This window comes from Fringilla coelebs, assembly GCF_963513975.1.
Source record: "Fringilla coelebs genome assembly, chromosome: 4".
Classification (NCBI taxonomy): Eukaryota; Metazoa; Chordata; class Aves; order Passeriformes; family Fringillidae; genus Fringilla; species Fringilla coelebs.
The window spans coordinates 7,158,780-7,176,122 of record NC_140032.1 but is presented as its reverse complement, the minus strand read 5'-3'; the positions used below and the strand labels follow the sequence as shown (position 1 = coordinate 7,176,122).

The 17,343-nt window shown below is 38.5% G+C and overlaps 1 protein-coding gene across 2 annotated transcripts in view; it reads right to left on the bottom strand.

Moving 5' to 3' along the window:
* The window catches only part of MAEA (macrophage erythroblast attacher, E3 ubiquitin ligase), a 49,108-nt gene that overhangs the window by 16,868 nt on the left and 14,897 nt on the right, over positions 1 to 17,343 (bottom strand). For both annotated transcript variants that reach the window (XM_084204209.1, XM_084204210.1), the window contains exons 2-3: positions 14,457 to 14,639; positions 10,783 to 10,986 (exon numbers count right to left, since the gene is read on the bottom strand). In XM_084204209.1, coding sequence (XP_084060335.1) covers positions 10,783 to 10,986; positions 14,457 to 14,639 — 387 coding nt within the window. The remainder of the gene's footprint in view (positions 1 to 10,782; positions 10,987 to 14,456; positions 14,640 to 17,343) is intronic.

The window sequence follows — 17,343 nt, the reverse complement described above, 5'->3', positions numbered from 1 at the left end:
GTTCCAGTAAAAAAAAAATCCCTCTTAAGACTCCAATCCTGAATAGCTTTCTGAAAGTATTCTGCAATTCCAAGATGTACAGGCTGCAGATCATACAGAAACATTGTCTTTCTCAGCTCCCAAAACAGGATTAAGATTTCACAGGCTGCTACAAAGTGCCTCTCTTATATAATTTACATATAAAATTGAGTAAATGTAAATACACAATCTTAGAGAAATACTGCCACTTGATTTTGCAGGTGCAGAAAAAGCAGAAGCAAGAAATCTGTTGCCACACACTCCCCTTTGAAACGACACAGTATTCAGCACCATTGCAAATGTTTTCTGACTTGTATATAAACGAAAAAGGAATTCTAAACTCTTTAATTATCCTCTTTACAACAGCAACATCTCCATTTCACACTTTCAGCTTTCACACTGAAAGGGGGGCTGCAATACTTTCCTGCCAGTACAGCAGAACTAAGGAGAACCCTACTCCACACACTGATTATTTCAAACCATAACTCTTAGCACAGACTTTCCAGCCTCCTGTGCCTTGTCACAACTTTGCCTAAATCACTTGATTACAAATACACAATACTTGAGGTTGGGCAGGAAGACTGATTTACATGCAGCTTTCATTTAATTTTACAGCTGTACTGAAAAATAGCCTCAAATGTCTCAAGGAGGAGAACTTGCTCCATTAAGTATTAGCAACAATTGTCCAGACACTCAAGGGGGGAGCACAGTACAAACCAGAGAGTACCACCTGGATTTTATAATTTCTGCTTTAAAAAACTGGTATTGGACTAAAGTGAACTAACTTTCCCTTCTATACAACAGTCACTAACCAGGTTTTACAAGGGTAACTATCTAAACACTGGGTGAACTTTATCATAAAAGAGCTATTTAATTCCATTACAACAGTGAAAACTCCAGAGAAAGACATTTATTATTAGAGAAAACTGCACATGAAGGCTGGAGTCACTTTAGTGAAAGCAGAGATACTTATTTAAACAAGAATACAGCTATCCATCACCCTGTGCTCTGCCTGATTTACATATATATAGCTTTTAAAATATCACTTCTTCTTTTTAAGCTGCAAGTGCCTCCAGGGAGGGAGGTTACCAACCCTATGATTCTGCACAGAACTCCAATTATTAGGTATAAAATGAGGATGCCTTTATGATGATGATTACTAGATACATACTCCTGGCCAACATAAAAGCTGGATCCTATTTGCTCAGATGGGTTCTTAGTAAGAACATCCCAAGCATGTTTATGCACATCCCCTCCTCTGAACAGCTTCTGGACTCTCTGCTGAGTGTGAGCAGGAGCTGAACTCTGATGGGCTGAACTTTTAGGGCAGGTCCCTCCTTGCCAGGGTGCCTCCTCAGCAGGGCCTTGTTTTCTGGAGACTCCAGTGCCTGTCCTCACTGGAGGGAAAGACTGCAGCAAAAATGAACACTAGTCTGAAACACCAAAACCAAGAGAACCAGGAAAATGGGCCCAGGACTTAATGAATTTATGTGGTTGTGTCACAGAAAAGAAAAAGTGATTCACAAAAATACAGGGAAGGTTGTGAAGAATAATAGCTGTGAAATAATGAGAAGGTATGTATAAAGGTAATTTGGTTTAACTGGCAGATATATAAGCTTCACATGAATTTAAAATTAAACACAGCTACATCTATTATAAAGTTGTGAACCAAACTGGCAAATATATGTAAAAATGTGAATTTAAACTGACTTTAAAGCCAAACAAAGGCTGTACCTTTAGACTGTGCACAATTAAGAGAATTCAGCAGTGAGCTGGAAAAAAACCAGAACTACATGTGTGCCTCTAAATTCACCAGGAAAGCTGCTCAGAATTTTCAGCACTAGATACAAAATAGCAACTTTGCATTAGATCGTATGTGAAACGACTTAAAAAGAACAAAAGATCTTTTCTGCAGTAGTAAAGTAACTACAGAAATTCATGAAGTGTTAACATGAGGAGTTTTACATAACATCTTAAAATTTGGAGCAGTCAGGTCAAGTCATTCCTCTCCAGTGGTCTCCACTCTGCACATGAGCTGAAGTACTTTTACTTTATGAGATCTCCAGCCACAAGTCTGGAAAGCTATCAGAAGGAAAAGTGTAATAAAATCCCTTATAATTCATATGAACATTTATGTATTAATATAACCCCCAGAATATTTCACATTAGAAATGTGAATCTTTAACAGGGCTCAACACCAACCAGAAATGGGTACTAGAACACCTAATACTTGATATTTTCAAATGTCCCATAAGCTATTTTCAAAACAAGATTAATTCATCAAAAAAGAAATGTTAGGCTTAAACAAGATAAAATAAAAAATTTGATTCAGTGAGAAAAGGCAGCAGTGTGTAGAAAAGAAAGTTTCCTCAGTGAAAAAAACATCATAAAATAGGCTGTTTGTTGCATAAATTAAGCAATTCATAATATCATAAGATGCTGTTTATGTATTTTTTCAAAAATGCAAATTGTTTATTTTTAATTGCTTACTAGCATCAATATGAAATTGAAAATAGGCCAGTATGCCTTAAGCTATCAGTGGCTCATTGCCAAGAGTATGTACCAATAACAGCTTTAATAAGATTGACTATCTATCTATCTATACACATTACATGCATAAGAGCACTACCCTCATAAAAAAGCCTTTGCTGATGCACTTCAGTGTTCAACAGCATGGTAAACTACTTGTATATGAAATACAATAAACACTTAGATCACTCAAACCAACAACTTCAGAAAAAGCTGTGCTAAGCTTTTAATGACTACTCTCATACTCTCCACAGCAACACAACCTTCAGTATAATTTAGTTCAATAGAAGTGAACTAGAAATGCACTAATGAACAGTTACAAACGAAGAGGTCAATTTAGTCTTTTATATTAATATATTCATTTGTTAAAATTTCCCCTGTGATGAACACACAGCAAATGCAGGCATCATGTCGGGCTGTGATTGTTGTTACACAACTCAGTGAGAAGGCAAACACAAGGAGTTACAAGGTAAGACCACAGGAGCAGCTGGGAAAGAAGAGATCAGTGTATTTCCACAGTGGGAAGCAGTGGAAGAGGCATCACTTGGCAGGAGCAGGAAGCCTGGAGAACACCACGGTCACACTGCCTACTTGAAAACAAGGGCAGGAAGCAAAAATCAGGTGCAGGTGAAGAGGGGGACAGTGCAGGTGGTTGTGATGGCAGTAACAGGAATTGGGACCACAACCCAATTCCTCTGCCCCTATCAAGGGCAGGAATAAAAGGCTGCTGGAGTAACAGTTTCTTCAAAGTCAACCCAGAGTATGTATGAAGTGCACTAACACTGAAAGGAGACACAAATTACCAAAATAATGGCATAGGTGGTGACAATACAGCAACACCACAATTACTGAAGACCAGTTAAAGTAGGGCAGAAATTAACAGTAAAGGGCCTCCTTACTCTCTGCTCATAAAATAACATTGTCTGAGATCACTGAGCTACTATTAAGTGTTATAATGTTACTCACATTAACAGGATTAGAGAGAAACTAAACAGAGTAACTGACAGAATGTCCAACTCAAAGGCAGCTGCAGAGCTAGTTATTGGGCAAAAATGCAAAAACAGACAGCCAAACCAGATTCGTCAACAGAAGAGCCAGAAATGTTTTCATCACCAAAGTAAACACAGTGCCCATGGTGACAGTCAAGCTTTCACATGAGAGCATCTTCCATACCCTCAGCATAACACAGACCTCTTAGTTCTGCCTGGTTGTTTTTGAAGGATGCCAGTATCTTACACTTAGTGTCTATCAGAAAAGCATGGTCTTTGTAAAACATTAGAGGATACTGGTACTTTTGTTAATTAGTTCTAGTGATTAATTCACGTTCTAAACTTGTGTCCAACTTCAATTTTTCTGACTTGATTACAAAACTCCTTGGTATTTGACCTCTGCTCTCACACATACCCAAAGCACCCACCCATAACATGTTCCAGTCATCCTCTCCCTCCATCCAGTTTTTTCAACAGTTCTCTAAAGTGTGGTCACCAAAACTATACATATTCTGGCACTGGCTGCTCCAGAGCCAAGCACAAAGAAGTGTTTCATCCATCTCCTTTCACTCAAGGACACAAGCTGCTTGGAAGAGCCTCAGAGTTGGAGCAAGCACTGAGGTTGGTTATTAGCAATCTGTTTTCCCGATGCATCCTCTGCTCCTGCCTCAGCAATTTTTGTAGCTCAGCAAATGGCTGCACCTTTACCCATCAGCATATTATACCATGCTAAGTACAGTAATAAATGACTACACTACAGTAGTGTGACAAAGCCTCTAGAGCTTAAGATGCATCATTGGGCAGAAAAAAAAGAGCCTCATTTTCTGTCATAGCGTCTTCTAGCAGAGGAAAGGCACCCATTCCTTTGCTGGTGGAACACAAGCCCTGCAGCTTTTGTCCATGCAGGATCAGTCTGTCTTTGCAGCTACACACATTCTCTAACAAAACATTATCCTGTCATCTAATGCAGCAGTAAGAGCAAGTGTTAAATGTGAGGTAAGATTTATACTTTGAAGGAATGTCTGGCAGGAAAAGAGGACAGTAAGAAGAGGCATAACTAAACCCAAACATCTTCTATTCCTGGGTAATCTCCAGGTGATAACACCATTCCCCATTTAGATAAAATTTCAATTCAAGCATTTTTCTTGCATCAGCAGCCTTCCAGACTAAGCATTTTGTAATAAATTAGCTCAGTTATGATACACTACAGGTAACCCACTTTTTCTAAATAGACTGAAGAAACCAAGATGTTCAACATCACAGCACAATTCATGTTGTTGGCTTTTGAAGTGTCAAATGATTTGTAATGAGGAAGTTTGTTATTCTGCTTCGATCTTGACTATTTCACATTTACATAATTCTAATTCCTCAAGATGCTTGAGACAAACTGCAGATGTAAGGCTGTGCAGGAATTGCAGCACTTTGAAATTCAGATGAACACACCCAGACATTCATTATACCAATCTACTCAAAGTTGCCATGCCTACACTAAGTACAGCCAAAACATATTTAAAAGGAGTTTCCAAGCAGCTCTCTATAGCCTGGTACTGCAGGTAACTCCAAGCAGCACAAGCTAAAATCCTGGCACCTTTAAATCAGTTATGCCAGTTTAGGAGTTCTTTCATACATAGTTTTCCTGTAACATCTCTAGTGTGGGAACAGCAAGTCACAGGAGAGGGACACAAGTAGCTCCTGGGAAAAGACGCCTTTTACCATTCATCCTGCATCTGGAAAGTCAGCTTGGCTATGTTCTGCATGACAGCAAAGTAAATAATACATTCAAGCATTATGATGAATATTATTTACCTATTTGAAATTGAATTGTTATGAATATAGATGTGTTCTGATTAATTACTTGAATACATACATGTGTGTTTGCCTACAAGCAATTGTTGGATTATGCATCTTAACAAGGAGGATTTAATAAAGGTACATTTGTATGATTGTTCAAAAATGCATTTATTCAGCTTTAAACTTTTTGAGTTAAGACTTAATACTGCTCCTTTTTGTGATTCTCAAATGTGCAGGTTATTTTCCATCTCCCATTTTCTGAGAGATTTATCAAGGAGAAACAGTTATTCAGGGAATGGATTACTTCAAAAAGAGCAGTTTCAGGAAAATTTTGCCCCGTAGCAGACAGAAATCCTTCAGCAGTATTCTACTGAGGTGTCAGCTGAAGGATCCATATCACAGTGCTGAGGAACACTTTTCTAAAGCAAGGAAAGAACACTCAGCTTTGGGGTTGAAAAAAGGAACACTGATAGAGAATAGGGAAAAGAAGAGATCAGATACTTGGTCAAAAGCCATGAAGCTTGACTTTAAGAATTCAAGTTTCTTCTATACCACAGAACACCAAATAAGATTTCACAGCTTTCTGTAACAAAATTAAGAGAGCGGAGCACGCTTGAATTTGTAGCAGGTATGTTTTCTAGTTAGGCTAATCCCTCCAAGAAGAGTTTCACAGAAACTGAAGCTGCAATGATGCAGTAAAAAAGACTAACTGGACCAAACAGGAGGGAGAGAAGAATGGAAGATAATCAGTTTTTCCAGTGACTACTATTCCTTATCTAAACAAAATTAATTTTTTTAAATAAATGTGTTTACTACTTTGAAAGAAAATACTTTTAGAATGGCTTTTCAGTATCTGCCCTGTTTTGACATTCTTCAGTGAATAACCATTACCACAGATCTACAAGTTCAGCTCAGGAAGGAAATCATTGACAATAACTGGAGACCTGAACTCCTACTCCAAGAAAATTATTATCTTTTTGGGACTGTGTCAATTGTCAATACTGGAAGTGTCAAGAAACCCTTCTAATACCAATCAGTGTTGACAATGGTCATATGTCTAGACAAAACTCCTCAAGGCAATGGAATACTCACTTCCCCCCACACCCCAGCTCTCAAAAGCAAAAAGCACACTGTGGTATGAATGCAAAAGGCTAGTTAAGTTTCTTGAGGGATGATGCATGTACTTAATTACTGATCTTAGAACATTAATTGGCATAATTTTGATTGATCTACACAATCCCTGATTTAAGGTCAAATTAACAAGTTTTAAGCTATTTAAGAGTTTTTTCAAGTCAAGCATTTCACTGCCCACATTAGAGTGTCACTGCCCACCCTGCCCAGGGGTGCAGTAACTCTTCTGTTCCTCAGTGGACTATAGATTTTTGAATAATTTGCTCCCTGCCCCAACACACAAAGAATTAGGCTGAATTTATGCTATCCTTCACAGAAAAAACATTGACACTTGTACAGCTTTTGTACAGCTTGAGCAGTAAGGCAAGGAGATACACTCTTTTACTAAAATAAGCTAAGCAAAGATGGAAAGAGGATTTACAGCATATGATAAGGGAGACTGGAAGCTTCAGAATCTGGGCTTGTTTTCAATCCTACGGGCAAAAATCACTACAGCTATACATAATTAAGTGAAGAATGTAAAGACACTTTACATGTTTATTTTTTCTTCCCAGCCTATTCAGGAAAGGGCTGGAAAAACAAATACAATTTTAAACCCCACCAGCTCCAGAAACAGTAGACTAAGTACCCCATACATAGCTTAATTACAAAATTTATCTACAAACAGAAACCAACTTCCTAGTGGAACACCACTCTTCCTAAACTAAATTTGCATATCAATTAATGGCACAGAAATGAGATAGCAGTATAGCAGAACATGAAATAACAAAGCTGAAGTTAACAGACAACCTCACCAGCTAGCTGAAAATATGAATCTGCAGATGAAAATAGGCATTTTTATATTGATGTGCCATTGCACTGCAATAATGACCTCATTTTAATTCTATTTATTCTCATAACCCTATACTGATGAGTTTTATTCATATGCAACAAAAAACTCCTTAGCATCTAGTTTGTATCTTCAAGCCAAACTGTTTTTCACATCATCATGGAGCCAGAAGAAATCACAGAAAAAAGACCACAACAGAATCCCCTCTACCCCATATTTACTTTGGCACAAACATTTCTGTCTTTGACTGTCAACTTTTATTTCAATCTTACTCACATTCTGGTTTACTTTACCAAGCAGCATTGCTTGTCTTTAAAGACGTGTAACAAATATTTAATGTTTGGAATGTATTTCTTATATTGCTATAACTTTATGCTGTATAAATGCCTTACACCCAAAGTTATTCTTTACTCGAACAAGTTCTTAACTCTGATATTTAAAATTTCCCTACAATTTTTTACATTCAGCATTGCTTTCCATTCTGTTTGCTTCCTAGTTTATAATCATGGTTTTTAAGCACTTACCTTCTGTTACAAAATTTTATAGCCTCTAATTCCTATGGAGGTAATTAATTTAGAAAATAGCCTAAAATTTGTCACAGACCATGAAAAACTACTAGAATTGTACACCATGGCACACAGTTAATCTTTGCCAATAGCCCACAACAGACAGTTTGTTCAAACATTGGGATGATTTAATGGTTTCCCTTTGGTCACTGAAGCAGAATCCTTTCTGACCTGCTTCACCCACGAAGCACCTTGGCAGCTCTGCAGGTCTCTCACATTTAGGAGCCACACAAGAAACTTAAATCAGGCAGGTTGAGACTTGCTCCCAAGACTGGTCTAACAGCTCCTGGAAAGTGTTTAACCTGGGATCCCCAAGCTACGACTCAACTGAAAAAGCTGCTTCCTTCAGCCTTCCCAAAGAGCAAAGGGCACCTCAGCTATTTGCCCCACAATCAGAGGAACAGAATCACAGAATGGTTGAGGTTCAGACCTCTGGAACTTGAGTAGTCTCCCTGCTCAAAGCAGTGTCACCTCTAACAGCTTACTTGGGATCTGTCCCATTCCAGTCTGGTTTTGAGCATCTCCAAGTACAGGGAGACTCCACAAGTCCTTGTGTCTGCTGAGGGCCCAGTTCCAGGTACATCACTCCAGCTGGGTGCAACCAGTGTTGAGTAGAGAGGCTGGATATCTCCCTTCTGCTGCTGCTGCTTATCCAGTGCAACCCAGAGTGCTGTTGAATTGTTTTTGCCACAAGAGTACATCAGTGGGCCGTGCTTAACTTGTCCACCAGCCTCACCTCTGGCTGCTGGACAAGCTGAACAATAACAATACTTTTTTTCAGGTTCTTACTTAGGGTATAATGTCTACCTAGTGGTAACAAAATCAAGACAAGAGTGGTGGTGAGGATATTAATCAAAATGCCAGGTGAGACCACAGTAAACAGATTACTTGGGATGAGAGAATAACATGATATTTTGTAATCTCTACAGTAAAGTTACATTAGTAAGCATTAGAGAACATTTCAATGCTCACATCCTTTAGCAAGAAAGGAACAAAAAGAAACAAAGCTGCTGTCTTACTAAACCAACAAAACCAAATTCTGTGTAACAAACAAGACCCAGTATCATACTCTGTATAAGCTGTTCACAAAGAAGACTGCCATACAGTCACACCAAATGCAAAGCAGGGAAACTGAGGGAAGCCTTATCTTCATTAAGCCAAAACAAACCCTAACGGCGACCAAAATGCACAATTTGAGTGAACTAGAAGAAAAAAGGCCTCAGTGCATTCAACATGCAGCTATGTTCTGTGTTATTACTCTGATGTTACACAAATTAAGAGTTAGACTTGCAGGCAGAAGGTAAGAAATCTTATTTAAAACTTGCTTTTTAACATAAAACTTTCCATTCAACAAATAGAATGAAAAGCTTTAAGTATGATGCTTTTACCACAGGGTCTTGCAGTATGTCTTGAAGACTTCCACACTCATGCCCAAACCAAAGCTGACCATTACTTAATCAGGCATAATAGAGCTTGCTAGGAAAGTGAAAATATTTCCATAGTGCTTTTTCAGCAGACCTAGTAGGTACAGTAACATGATGATTCAGCAGAGATGAGCGCCTGCTCAGAACAGAGGGAAACATCTACCAGAAGTGGAAGAGCTGCTGACCAGTCAAGCTGCAGTTATCCCAGCTAATTGCCTTGGGTATTTCTGACTCACATGCACAGGCTGTATCACTAGTGAGGCACAACAGCCTCTTCAGTTGATTTTTCAGGACTATTTCCTATTAATACTTTGTAACCCACTTCCCCTCTCACTTCTATTCAGCTGCTACATGCTATTTCCTATTTGGCATTTGCTGAAATTGCTGCTGGCTGAACAGGATTAGACTGTAAAGCAGCCAAGGAATAAAAGACACATGACAAATAGGTCCCTGTTACTTGACAAAGAACAAGTACCTATGCTCTAATTTGACATCAGTAAAAAAAAATATCTTTTTTCTCCAACAAAATGAGAGAGATGTGTTCAACTATTCCACCTAAGAAAGGCAAAGTACATAAGTCATGTAAGAGAATTCAACTTTCAGCATCTTTAGAAGAGTAAGATTTTAACTAGAAGAGTTGCATACCTTCTGGAATCAGGAATATTAAAAGAAGATTCAAGGATCACTCAGGATCAAATAGCAAAGGCTACCTAAAATCTGCAAAACATTTCTCTAGACAAAAAGTAAATTCTTAAAAAATCAGTTTTCATGTCCTTGTGGCTGTCAGAGGACCACAATCAGGATTCATTGGTCTGCATAAAGTAGCTACACTAAAGTACAAAAACTGCAAACACTTCATAACCCACTGTGAGCCCAAGCAAAACCAACTAGCTAACCAGTAAAAAGGAAAACAACACTCAGAAAATGGTGAAACAAGCAAAGCAACAAAATGTTCTTAGGATCATGCAAGATATAATGGCTACTAAAAAACCCAAATTGTATCAAAATTTCTTTTCCCAAGTAAAAGCCAGCCTTCCTCTCAGTGCATTAAACAGTAGGATGATACAATAGAACAGTTGTTCCTGAAATCAGCAAATGCTGTTCTGCTCAGTCTGGTCACCTACACATATCAGCTGAGTGGGGCTAGACAGATGGGAAGCTCCACCACCTGCTTAATCAGCAGCCTAAAGGCCTTTAACAAGAAATTTTGTATGACATTTGAGAACTAATCTGAGTTTTAACAGAGAAAGGTATTTATCTAAAAGCATTTAATTTGTGACTAAAAATGATGCCTTCAATTTTGACTTATTTAATACATTAAAACAAAATTTTTACCAAGTAAGGAGAACAAACTCAAGCCTAAAAAGATTAACAGATAAACATTAGCCAGGAAGACACACCAATACATAAAAATAACAGCTACAAGGCTAAACCAGCTTGTTTTCATTTTCTAACTTCCTCTTTACTATCATTTTGTGAGCAAGTTAGTCCACAGTGGCACCCACCTCGATCCCACTTTGTCTGGCCAGCTTTACAGCTGTGTTGTAGTAGCCACAGCGCAGGAGATGTTCCACCATCATGCGATCCATGCGCTTCTTCTTCCACATGTTGGCAGCAGCCGGCTGGTCGCTGCTGTGCTCCTTCAGGTGCTCAATCCTGCGCTTGCAGAGCTTGGCACTCTCATCTTCAGCCTGGATTGACTCAACGGCCTGAAAAGTAAAAGCTACCAGTAAGAGCTACATGTTCTCAATCTCCTTTTAAAGCAAAACACAGTAATTGTTTGTAAGCATTCTTTGTATGTTATATAGCTACTCCCAGTAGTGTCTCTTTTGTTTAGAATTATTTCCTATGGCAGTGCATAAGCTCCTGCATGGCTGGTCCAGTTCTGAGATATTCTTGCACAGAAGGTAATTTTGATCTATTTGACATTATGAATAGATACATTTTTCTGCTTAATTTGCAGTTTATCCAAAACCAGAAATGTATCAACTGTGGCAGCAACTGCTCTAATAGCCTGCAAAGAGCTTTGTGAAGGTTTGCAGTCATCTGATCCAAAGAGGTGAAAAGCAAAATTTCCACCTCTAACCTATGCATGGCTTCTTCCTCTAGCAGCTGTCCTGCTGGATTAGTTCTACTCAGGAGTGATGCAGAGTAAACCCACATTACTTCTAATACACTGGAGCCATTTTAATCAGTCATGCAATAATGGAAATTATACAAATGGTTGGCCTCTTGGCACCTGTAATTCAAGGATCTAAAAATCAGTTTTTCAAAATCATCAGTTTTGTTCAACTGGTATTATTTTATATAACTCTGTTACTGTGGGAACGTGCATCCCTTGTTAAGGAGCTTTACTTAGGAAAACACATTTGTCCAGAGGAACTAGATTGATGATTTTAAACCAACATATTGGCATACCCAGCAAAAAACCACACACAAGTCCCCCAAGGTATTGCCACAATATTTTTAATTAAAACAAAAACACTCAGCTCAGTTGCTTTCCTTCAACCTTAGAGCCATCATTCCAAGCCAGCTGACTCAGTACACAGCATGTGACAACTCTGGCCCAGGTCAGGCTACAGAACTCCAGAAAGCTGACAGAACTTTTATGTGCCTGCTAAGGTAAAGGCAAACCAGCAGAGGATGGTTAGTACCTTTCCCATCTGCAATATATCACTGGTGATGCAACTGCAAGTTAGGCTGCCCTGTGGTGACTTTAAACTTGCTGGCTTGTGTTTGAATGACTGCACAGCTCTGGCAGCTGGAAGACACAGGCAGAACCTGGCAGGCTTTTGGCAGCCCACTCTGCACTCCATGCTGACACAGCGACCTTTCCAGAACTCAAATTGTAGTATCATATGTGTACAGCTCCAGCTCTGGAAGCACAGGTTGGCTCTAATTGCATTTACCCTGCCTGCCCATAGACAGACTTCTGGAAGGATCAGCATTTGAAAAGCAAAGTGAAATGAGAGAAAACTTGCAAGGAAAGCTCACTGAGATTATTCCCCTCTACCCCTCCCCCCTCCAATTAAGCCTGACTCTGATCTGGCCCTTGATACCAAATTCATGTATCTAAAACACTAGTCACTATACAAGAGTGTCTTAACATCCATGTAAACATCTGTAGCTTAAGTTACTTTTATTACTGAAGTTGGAGTGACTTGTGCTGCTGACTTTAGCTTTATTTTGTAACATAGTTTGGAGATATAGTTTGTTTGAATTATAAACTGGGTCTCTTCCTATTCAGCAGGCAAATACTAACTCAAGACAAAATACAGTTTCACTTTTTAGATATCTGCACTATTATCAGATGTGAAGGCAACCTTGAGAAATATTCTGAATACAACTAATAAGGCAGCCAGGCACAAAGGTTAGACCCCTTCTGCTTCCAAAGGATTCTTCTTATATGGCTTTGTATATGGACCTATACAGCTCTTGCCGGTTTTTTGATCCTTCTAGTATGTTCAGAAAGGCTACAGATTCTTTTCAAAACCCTCTGAAGCAAGTCTATCTGGACTTGCCCTGCTGGATGTTAACAGAACTTAGGGAACAAGCATATTAAACAGGATACAAAAGGGAAACCACAAAGGCCTAGGTTTCCCTAGGATCATTTTCAGAACCTAAAAAACCTGCTGTGTTTTAAAGCTCTCTTTCAAGAGTGAGTAAGGTGTTAAATAAAGGAACCATCCAATTCTATTATGGCCATCTCAGCAGTTCATGTGATCCTTGTCTAAACACAGGAGGAAACAGAGATCCCACATGGGTCTAAAGGCTCTAAAGAAAACAATCATTTTGCTCGGGGCAGAGATTATAGAGAAGACAGTTGGGAGTTGAGGGTTTGGAGCAGAAACAAGACCTTTGTATTTCAGAGGACTTTTACTGTTAAATAATTTTTTTTGGCCTTTTGTTCTTTCTGAGTAGCTATAAGATTCCCCAGAGTCTTTCAGGCAGTCAAAAACAAATGAGCAATTAATCAAAAATGGAGCTTTGCACCCAAAACACTCAGCAATGCCTTCAGACACACCCCCACAGTCAGCAAAGCTTTAACAAGTAAATAACTTTCACTCCTCCATATCATTACTACACACCTACCAGCAACATACAACACCTCTTTCAGAAATAGCTCCTATTTTTCTGTAAGTAACAGAGAAGTGAAGAAAACATATCCTTTAAGACCTCTTTAAGGCTCACAATCCAAGGATGAAAAGAGCAATTAATTTATCAAGTCTTTTGCAGAACAGCTTTTCAACACCTAGCTAACTTGTTCAAGCAGAAAACCCCAAATCAACACACATGACAGCGTTATTTTCATGTTGCAAACCTCCAAGGTATTTTGATGCTTCACACACTACTATTACAAGATTTATATCTGTTGGTTATTTCATTTAAGTTTCAATGAAATGACTCTGCTTCTATGTTTCATCTATTTATTTTCAGAGAAGCACTGCTCTCAAGTCAGGCGACAGAGCTATTTCCATTTTTCTGCAAGACTCGTTTCAAGTAAGTGTTCTGATGACTCTAGGGATGAGTAATATTCCCATCCAAAATAAGGATGGCTTATACTTCTTCTGAGAACATATACATCTTTTTCTAAGAAAGATGTGGTAAAGGCATGAAAGGCTGGTTGTATTTTGTTCAAGCTTAACAGCTAGAAGCAGGTTATCCTGCCAAATTTTGTTTAAAAGGCTCTTAATATTCCCTAGGAATCTTTCAAATTGTAAGTTGAGTGTTTATAAAAAATTTTCAAGTAACAATCCAGGACAACTTGCACTTTCTTCTGCAGAGAAATCTCAACACTGCATACAACTATTCCTGCACTGGGGGTTTTCCATTTTTCAGCTTCATCTTCTACCTGTTTTGCTATTCCAGTGGTCAATTAATTCAATTACACAAACCTTTCCATTAGACAAGCAGGAATTGATACAAATCAATTCATTTTGCTACTATTTATTTTTTGTTAGTAAAGAATGCCCTTTCCAGGATTACAAATATCTATTAATTTTACCTCTCAACAGAAGTTTGTTATACTTAGACAAGGACCACCAAATCGTGTTTCTTAAGCACAGTGAAGCAAAGTTTCACTGTGCATTCCAAGGCTTCTAAAGAGGCAGTAATGCCTGGTATCTTGGAAAGAAAATCCAAGCAAAGAGCACTGCATTGAAGGTGGAACAGCACTCACCTTGCGTTTCAGAACGCTGAGCTTTTCAACGACTCCATCCAGGAGACTGACAACGGAGTCCACAGCAGGACAACTGCTCAGCGTCTTCTCCAGCTCCGCCACCACCATGGTCACGTGGCTGGTCTCCCGATCAATGTTCTTCTGGGCAGCTCGAAATCGTTTGTTCAGTGTTTCATATGGCACCTGAAGCAGAAATAGCAAGTCATTAGAGTTTCTGTGTTTAAAAAGTCAGGTCCTCTAGAGCTTAGGAAGACTGATGATTTCATCTGACGCAGCCCAAAGAGCACACTGGTTCCAGAGGACTAGAGGTCATTGATTGAACTTGAGCTCCCATAGTAAAACCCTTATTTAAGTTCTCTCAGCAAGGAGCTCACACTTCAAAGACTATGAAAAAACAAGCGGAAAAATGCTGCAGTTTCTCGTCTGATACGAGGTTCACCTATCCTGCTTTGGCTGTAGGAAGCACTGATGGAAACAATCCAGGGACAACAGAATATGAAGACAAATTTGTACCTATGAAAGGAAAGCTACAAATTAAACCACAACTAAGAGATCACCCTTCAGACCCTGATTTTCTAATTTTACATTTCCTCCCTTCACTAATTCATTAGGAAAGAGAAAGTTGTCTTTGAGAGAAAGCATGTATAATGCATATTGGCTACTGAAAAATTTATACATAGTAGACCAGCAGTTATTCAGGAAATCCAAGAAGTCTCCTACATACCTCTACCCATGAAAGACTACTTTTAAGGAAGTAATAGCAAAAAGTAGTATGTACTTTGTACGTACAAGGACTATAAGGAATGCCAAGATAAACCCATGTAAATTTTCTTTTAGTGATAAAAGCCTACAATGTATGACTAAACTGGTTAATTTCCTCTAATGCTCCATTCCTGAGTTAAGAGATCTGCCAGTCTTGGAAGTCTCCTGTCTTACTTGTCCCACACCTTTGTGGAACAGTTGAATCAAAACTGCTACTGATGGCCATTAGGGACACATGGATGGGAGCTCTCTACAGCTTGGGGAATGATTTGGGAAGTGTTAAGATGCTTCCACTACAGTAGCAGCAATTTAGCAATTTAGACAGGAAGTTCTATTACTTCACAGAAACAGGAATTTTTAAAAACATTTCAGTGCTATACACTTAATTCAGCCATATATTTAATCATTAAAAAGTCCATGAGAAGTTCTTTCAGGTAGTTGTGATAATCTTGATTGCTTTTCCATTAATCAAAGACATAATTTAGATAGCAATCAGATTATCCACGTTAAGGGTAAAACAGGAAGCACAAATCAGCGCTCTGTTTGGTACATATCACGTATATGTTTGATTACAAATCTTTCAAGCATGTAACTTTTAATCAATTATATCAAGGGCTCAGTTTTCCTCCTTCTAATTATCTGCATGCAAGGAAGTATCCCCAGGGGCCACACCCCTTCTGGGCTCTATTAGGCAAGAGGTTCCTACAGCACCACTGCAATTCCCCATCAGAGAACAGATTGGTTCAGAGGAAGGAAGATAAGCCAAAGCATTTGCTTTCCAAGACTTTGCATTACCTACAAGAGATTGTGCTTCTTTGTAGTAGTAATAAAAGACAAGGATAATCCTGATAAGATATGAAAGGGCTCCTCTTCTCAAGACTGAAATGATCTATTTAATGGTTCCTGGTATCTCAAACTAAGACCTAAATAAATGGCAGGACAAGACTCTACCACAGAAGGCACCAAGCCAAAACAATTATTTTCTTTATACATTTTGCCCTAAAATCGCAGCAGTACACCCACCCAAAACTCAAGCCACATAAACCATGACAAATAATAGGCTTCAACACCTACTTAGTTGCCTACGTAACAACCTTCCATCTCCAACCCTCTTTTATTTTTTCCATTTACACAAATAATATAAAATATTTTAAAGACTCACAGATGAAATGGATGTTCTAGGAGGCCATTATTTTGACATCTCATGTTTTTGAACATGGAAACTTATTTCCAACTCTAAGACCTGATGCCAGACAGCATTAAGATAACTTCTTCCTTTCTTTTTTGCCCCACTGCATCTTTCTTACTGTTCACCAAAAAATATTTCTTCAAGTATTTTGCTAATCAGCTTCCCATGCCACACTGAAAACCTGCATCAATAGAGTTTCATATGCTACTATTAATTTGAGGTACCTTTTTTAGTACAGAAAGTGCTTTTGTTAAATTTTGAGCAGTCAGCTGGACACAGATCTAGTCAGTTGGGAAAAAAAGTCTGTGTTTAATCTCCCTTTTCCCTAGTTCCTTATCTGCACTCAAGAGCAGTAACAGCACCCATTTCCTGTGCTGTCTCTTCAGCATGCAGAGTTCTGGCACAGTTCGTGTTCATATGACATTTAGAACAATTGAACTTTCAATTTCAGCTGGTAACACTATATATCATTTAGAATGTCTAGGTGCAATAGGTTTTTGAATCTTCTCTTTTTCTTTTTTTCCCCATAAAAACAATTTGAATGTCTTCTGTGGAAGAGACTGAGTCGAAATGTTTCCACTATATACTCCAAAAGTAAATAAAAGTAAACATATTGAGAAACATAATTTAGTGTGTCATAACAAGGGAAATTAAAGGTACAATGAAATTATTTGCATAACTGGAGCTGACAGTAAATACCCTTTACCAGAGATTTTCATAATTTGCACAGGCACTTGTTTCTTATTATAGAGCCAGCAGTTTTCACGAGACTATTTCTGAATCACATCTAGGTACAGATTTTACACTTACTTTACAGAGACAGAATCTGTGAATGCCAAAATTGAGAACTATATTTCTTACAAAGCAGGATTTTATCTTGAATTTGCATCTTTATCCATGGGTTCTTTTATTACTCCTACAGCTCCAAAGTGCCAA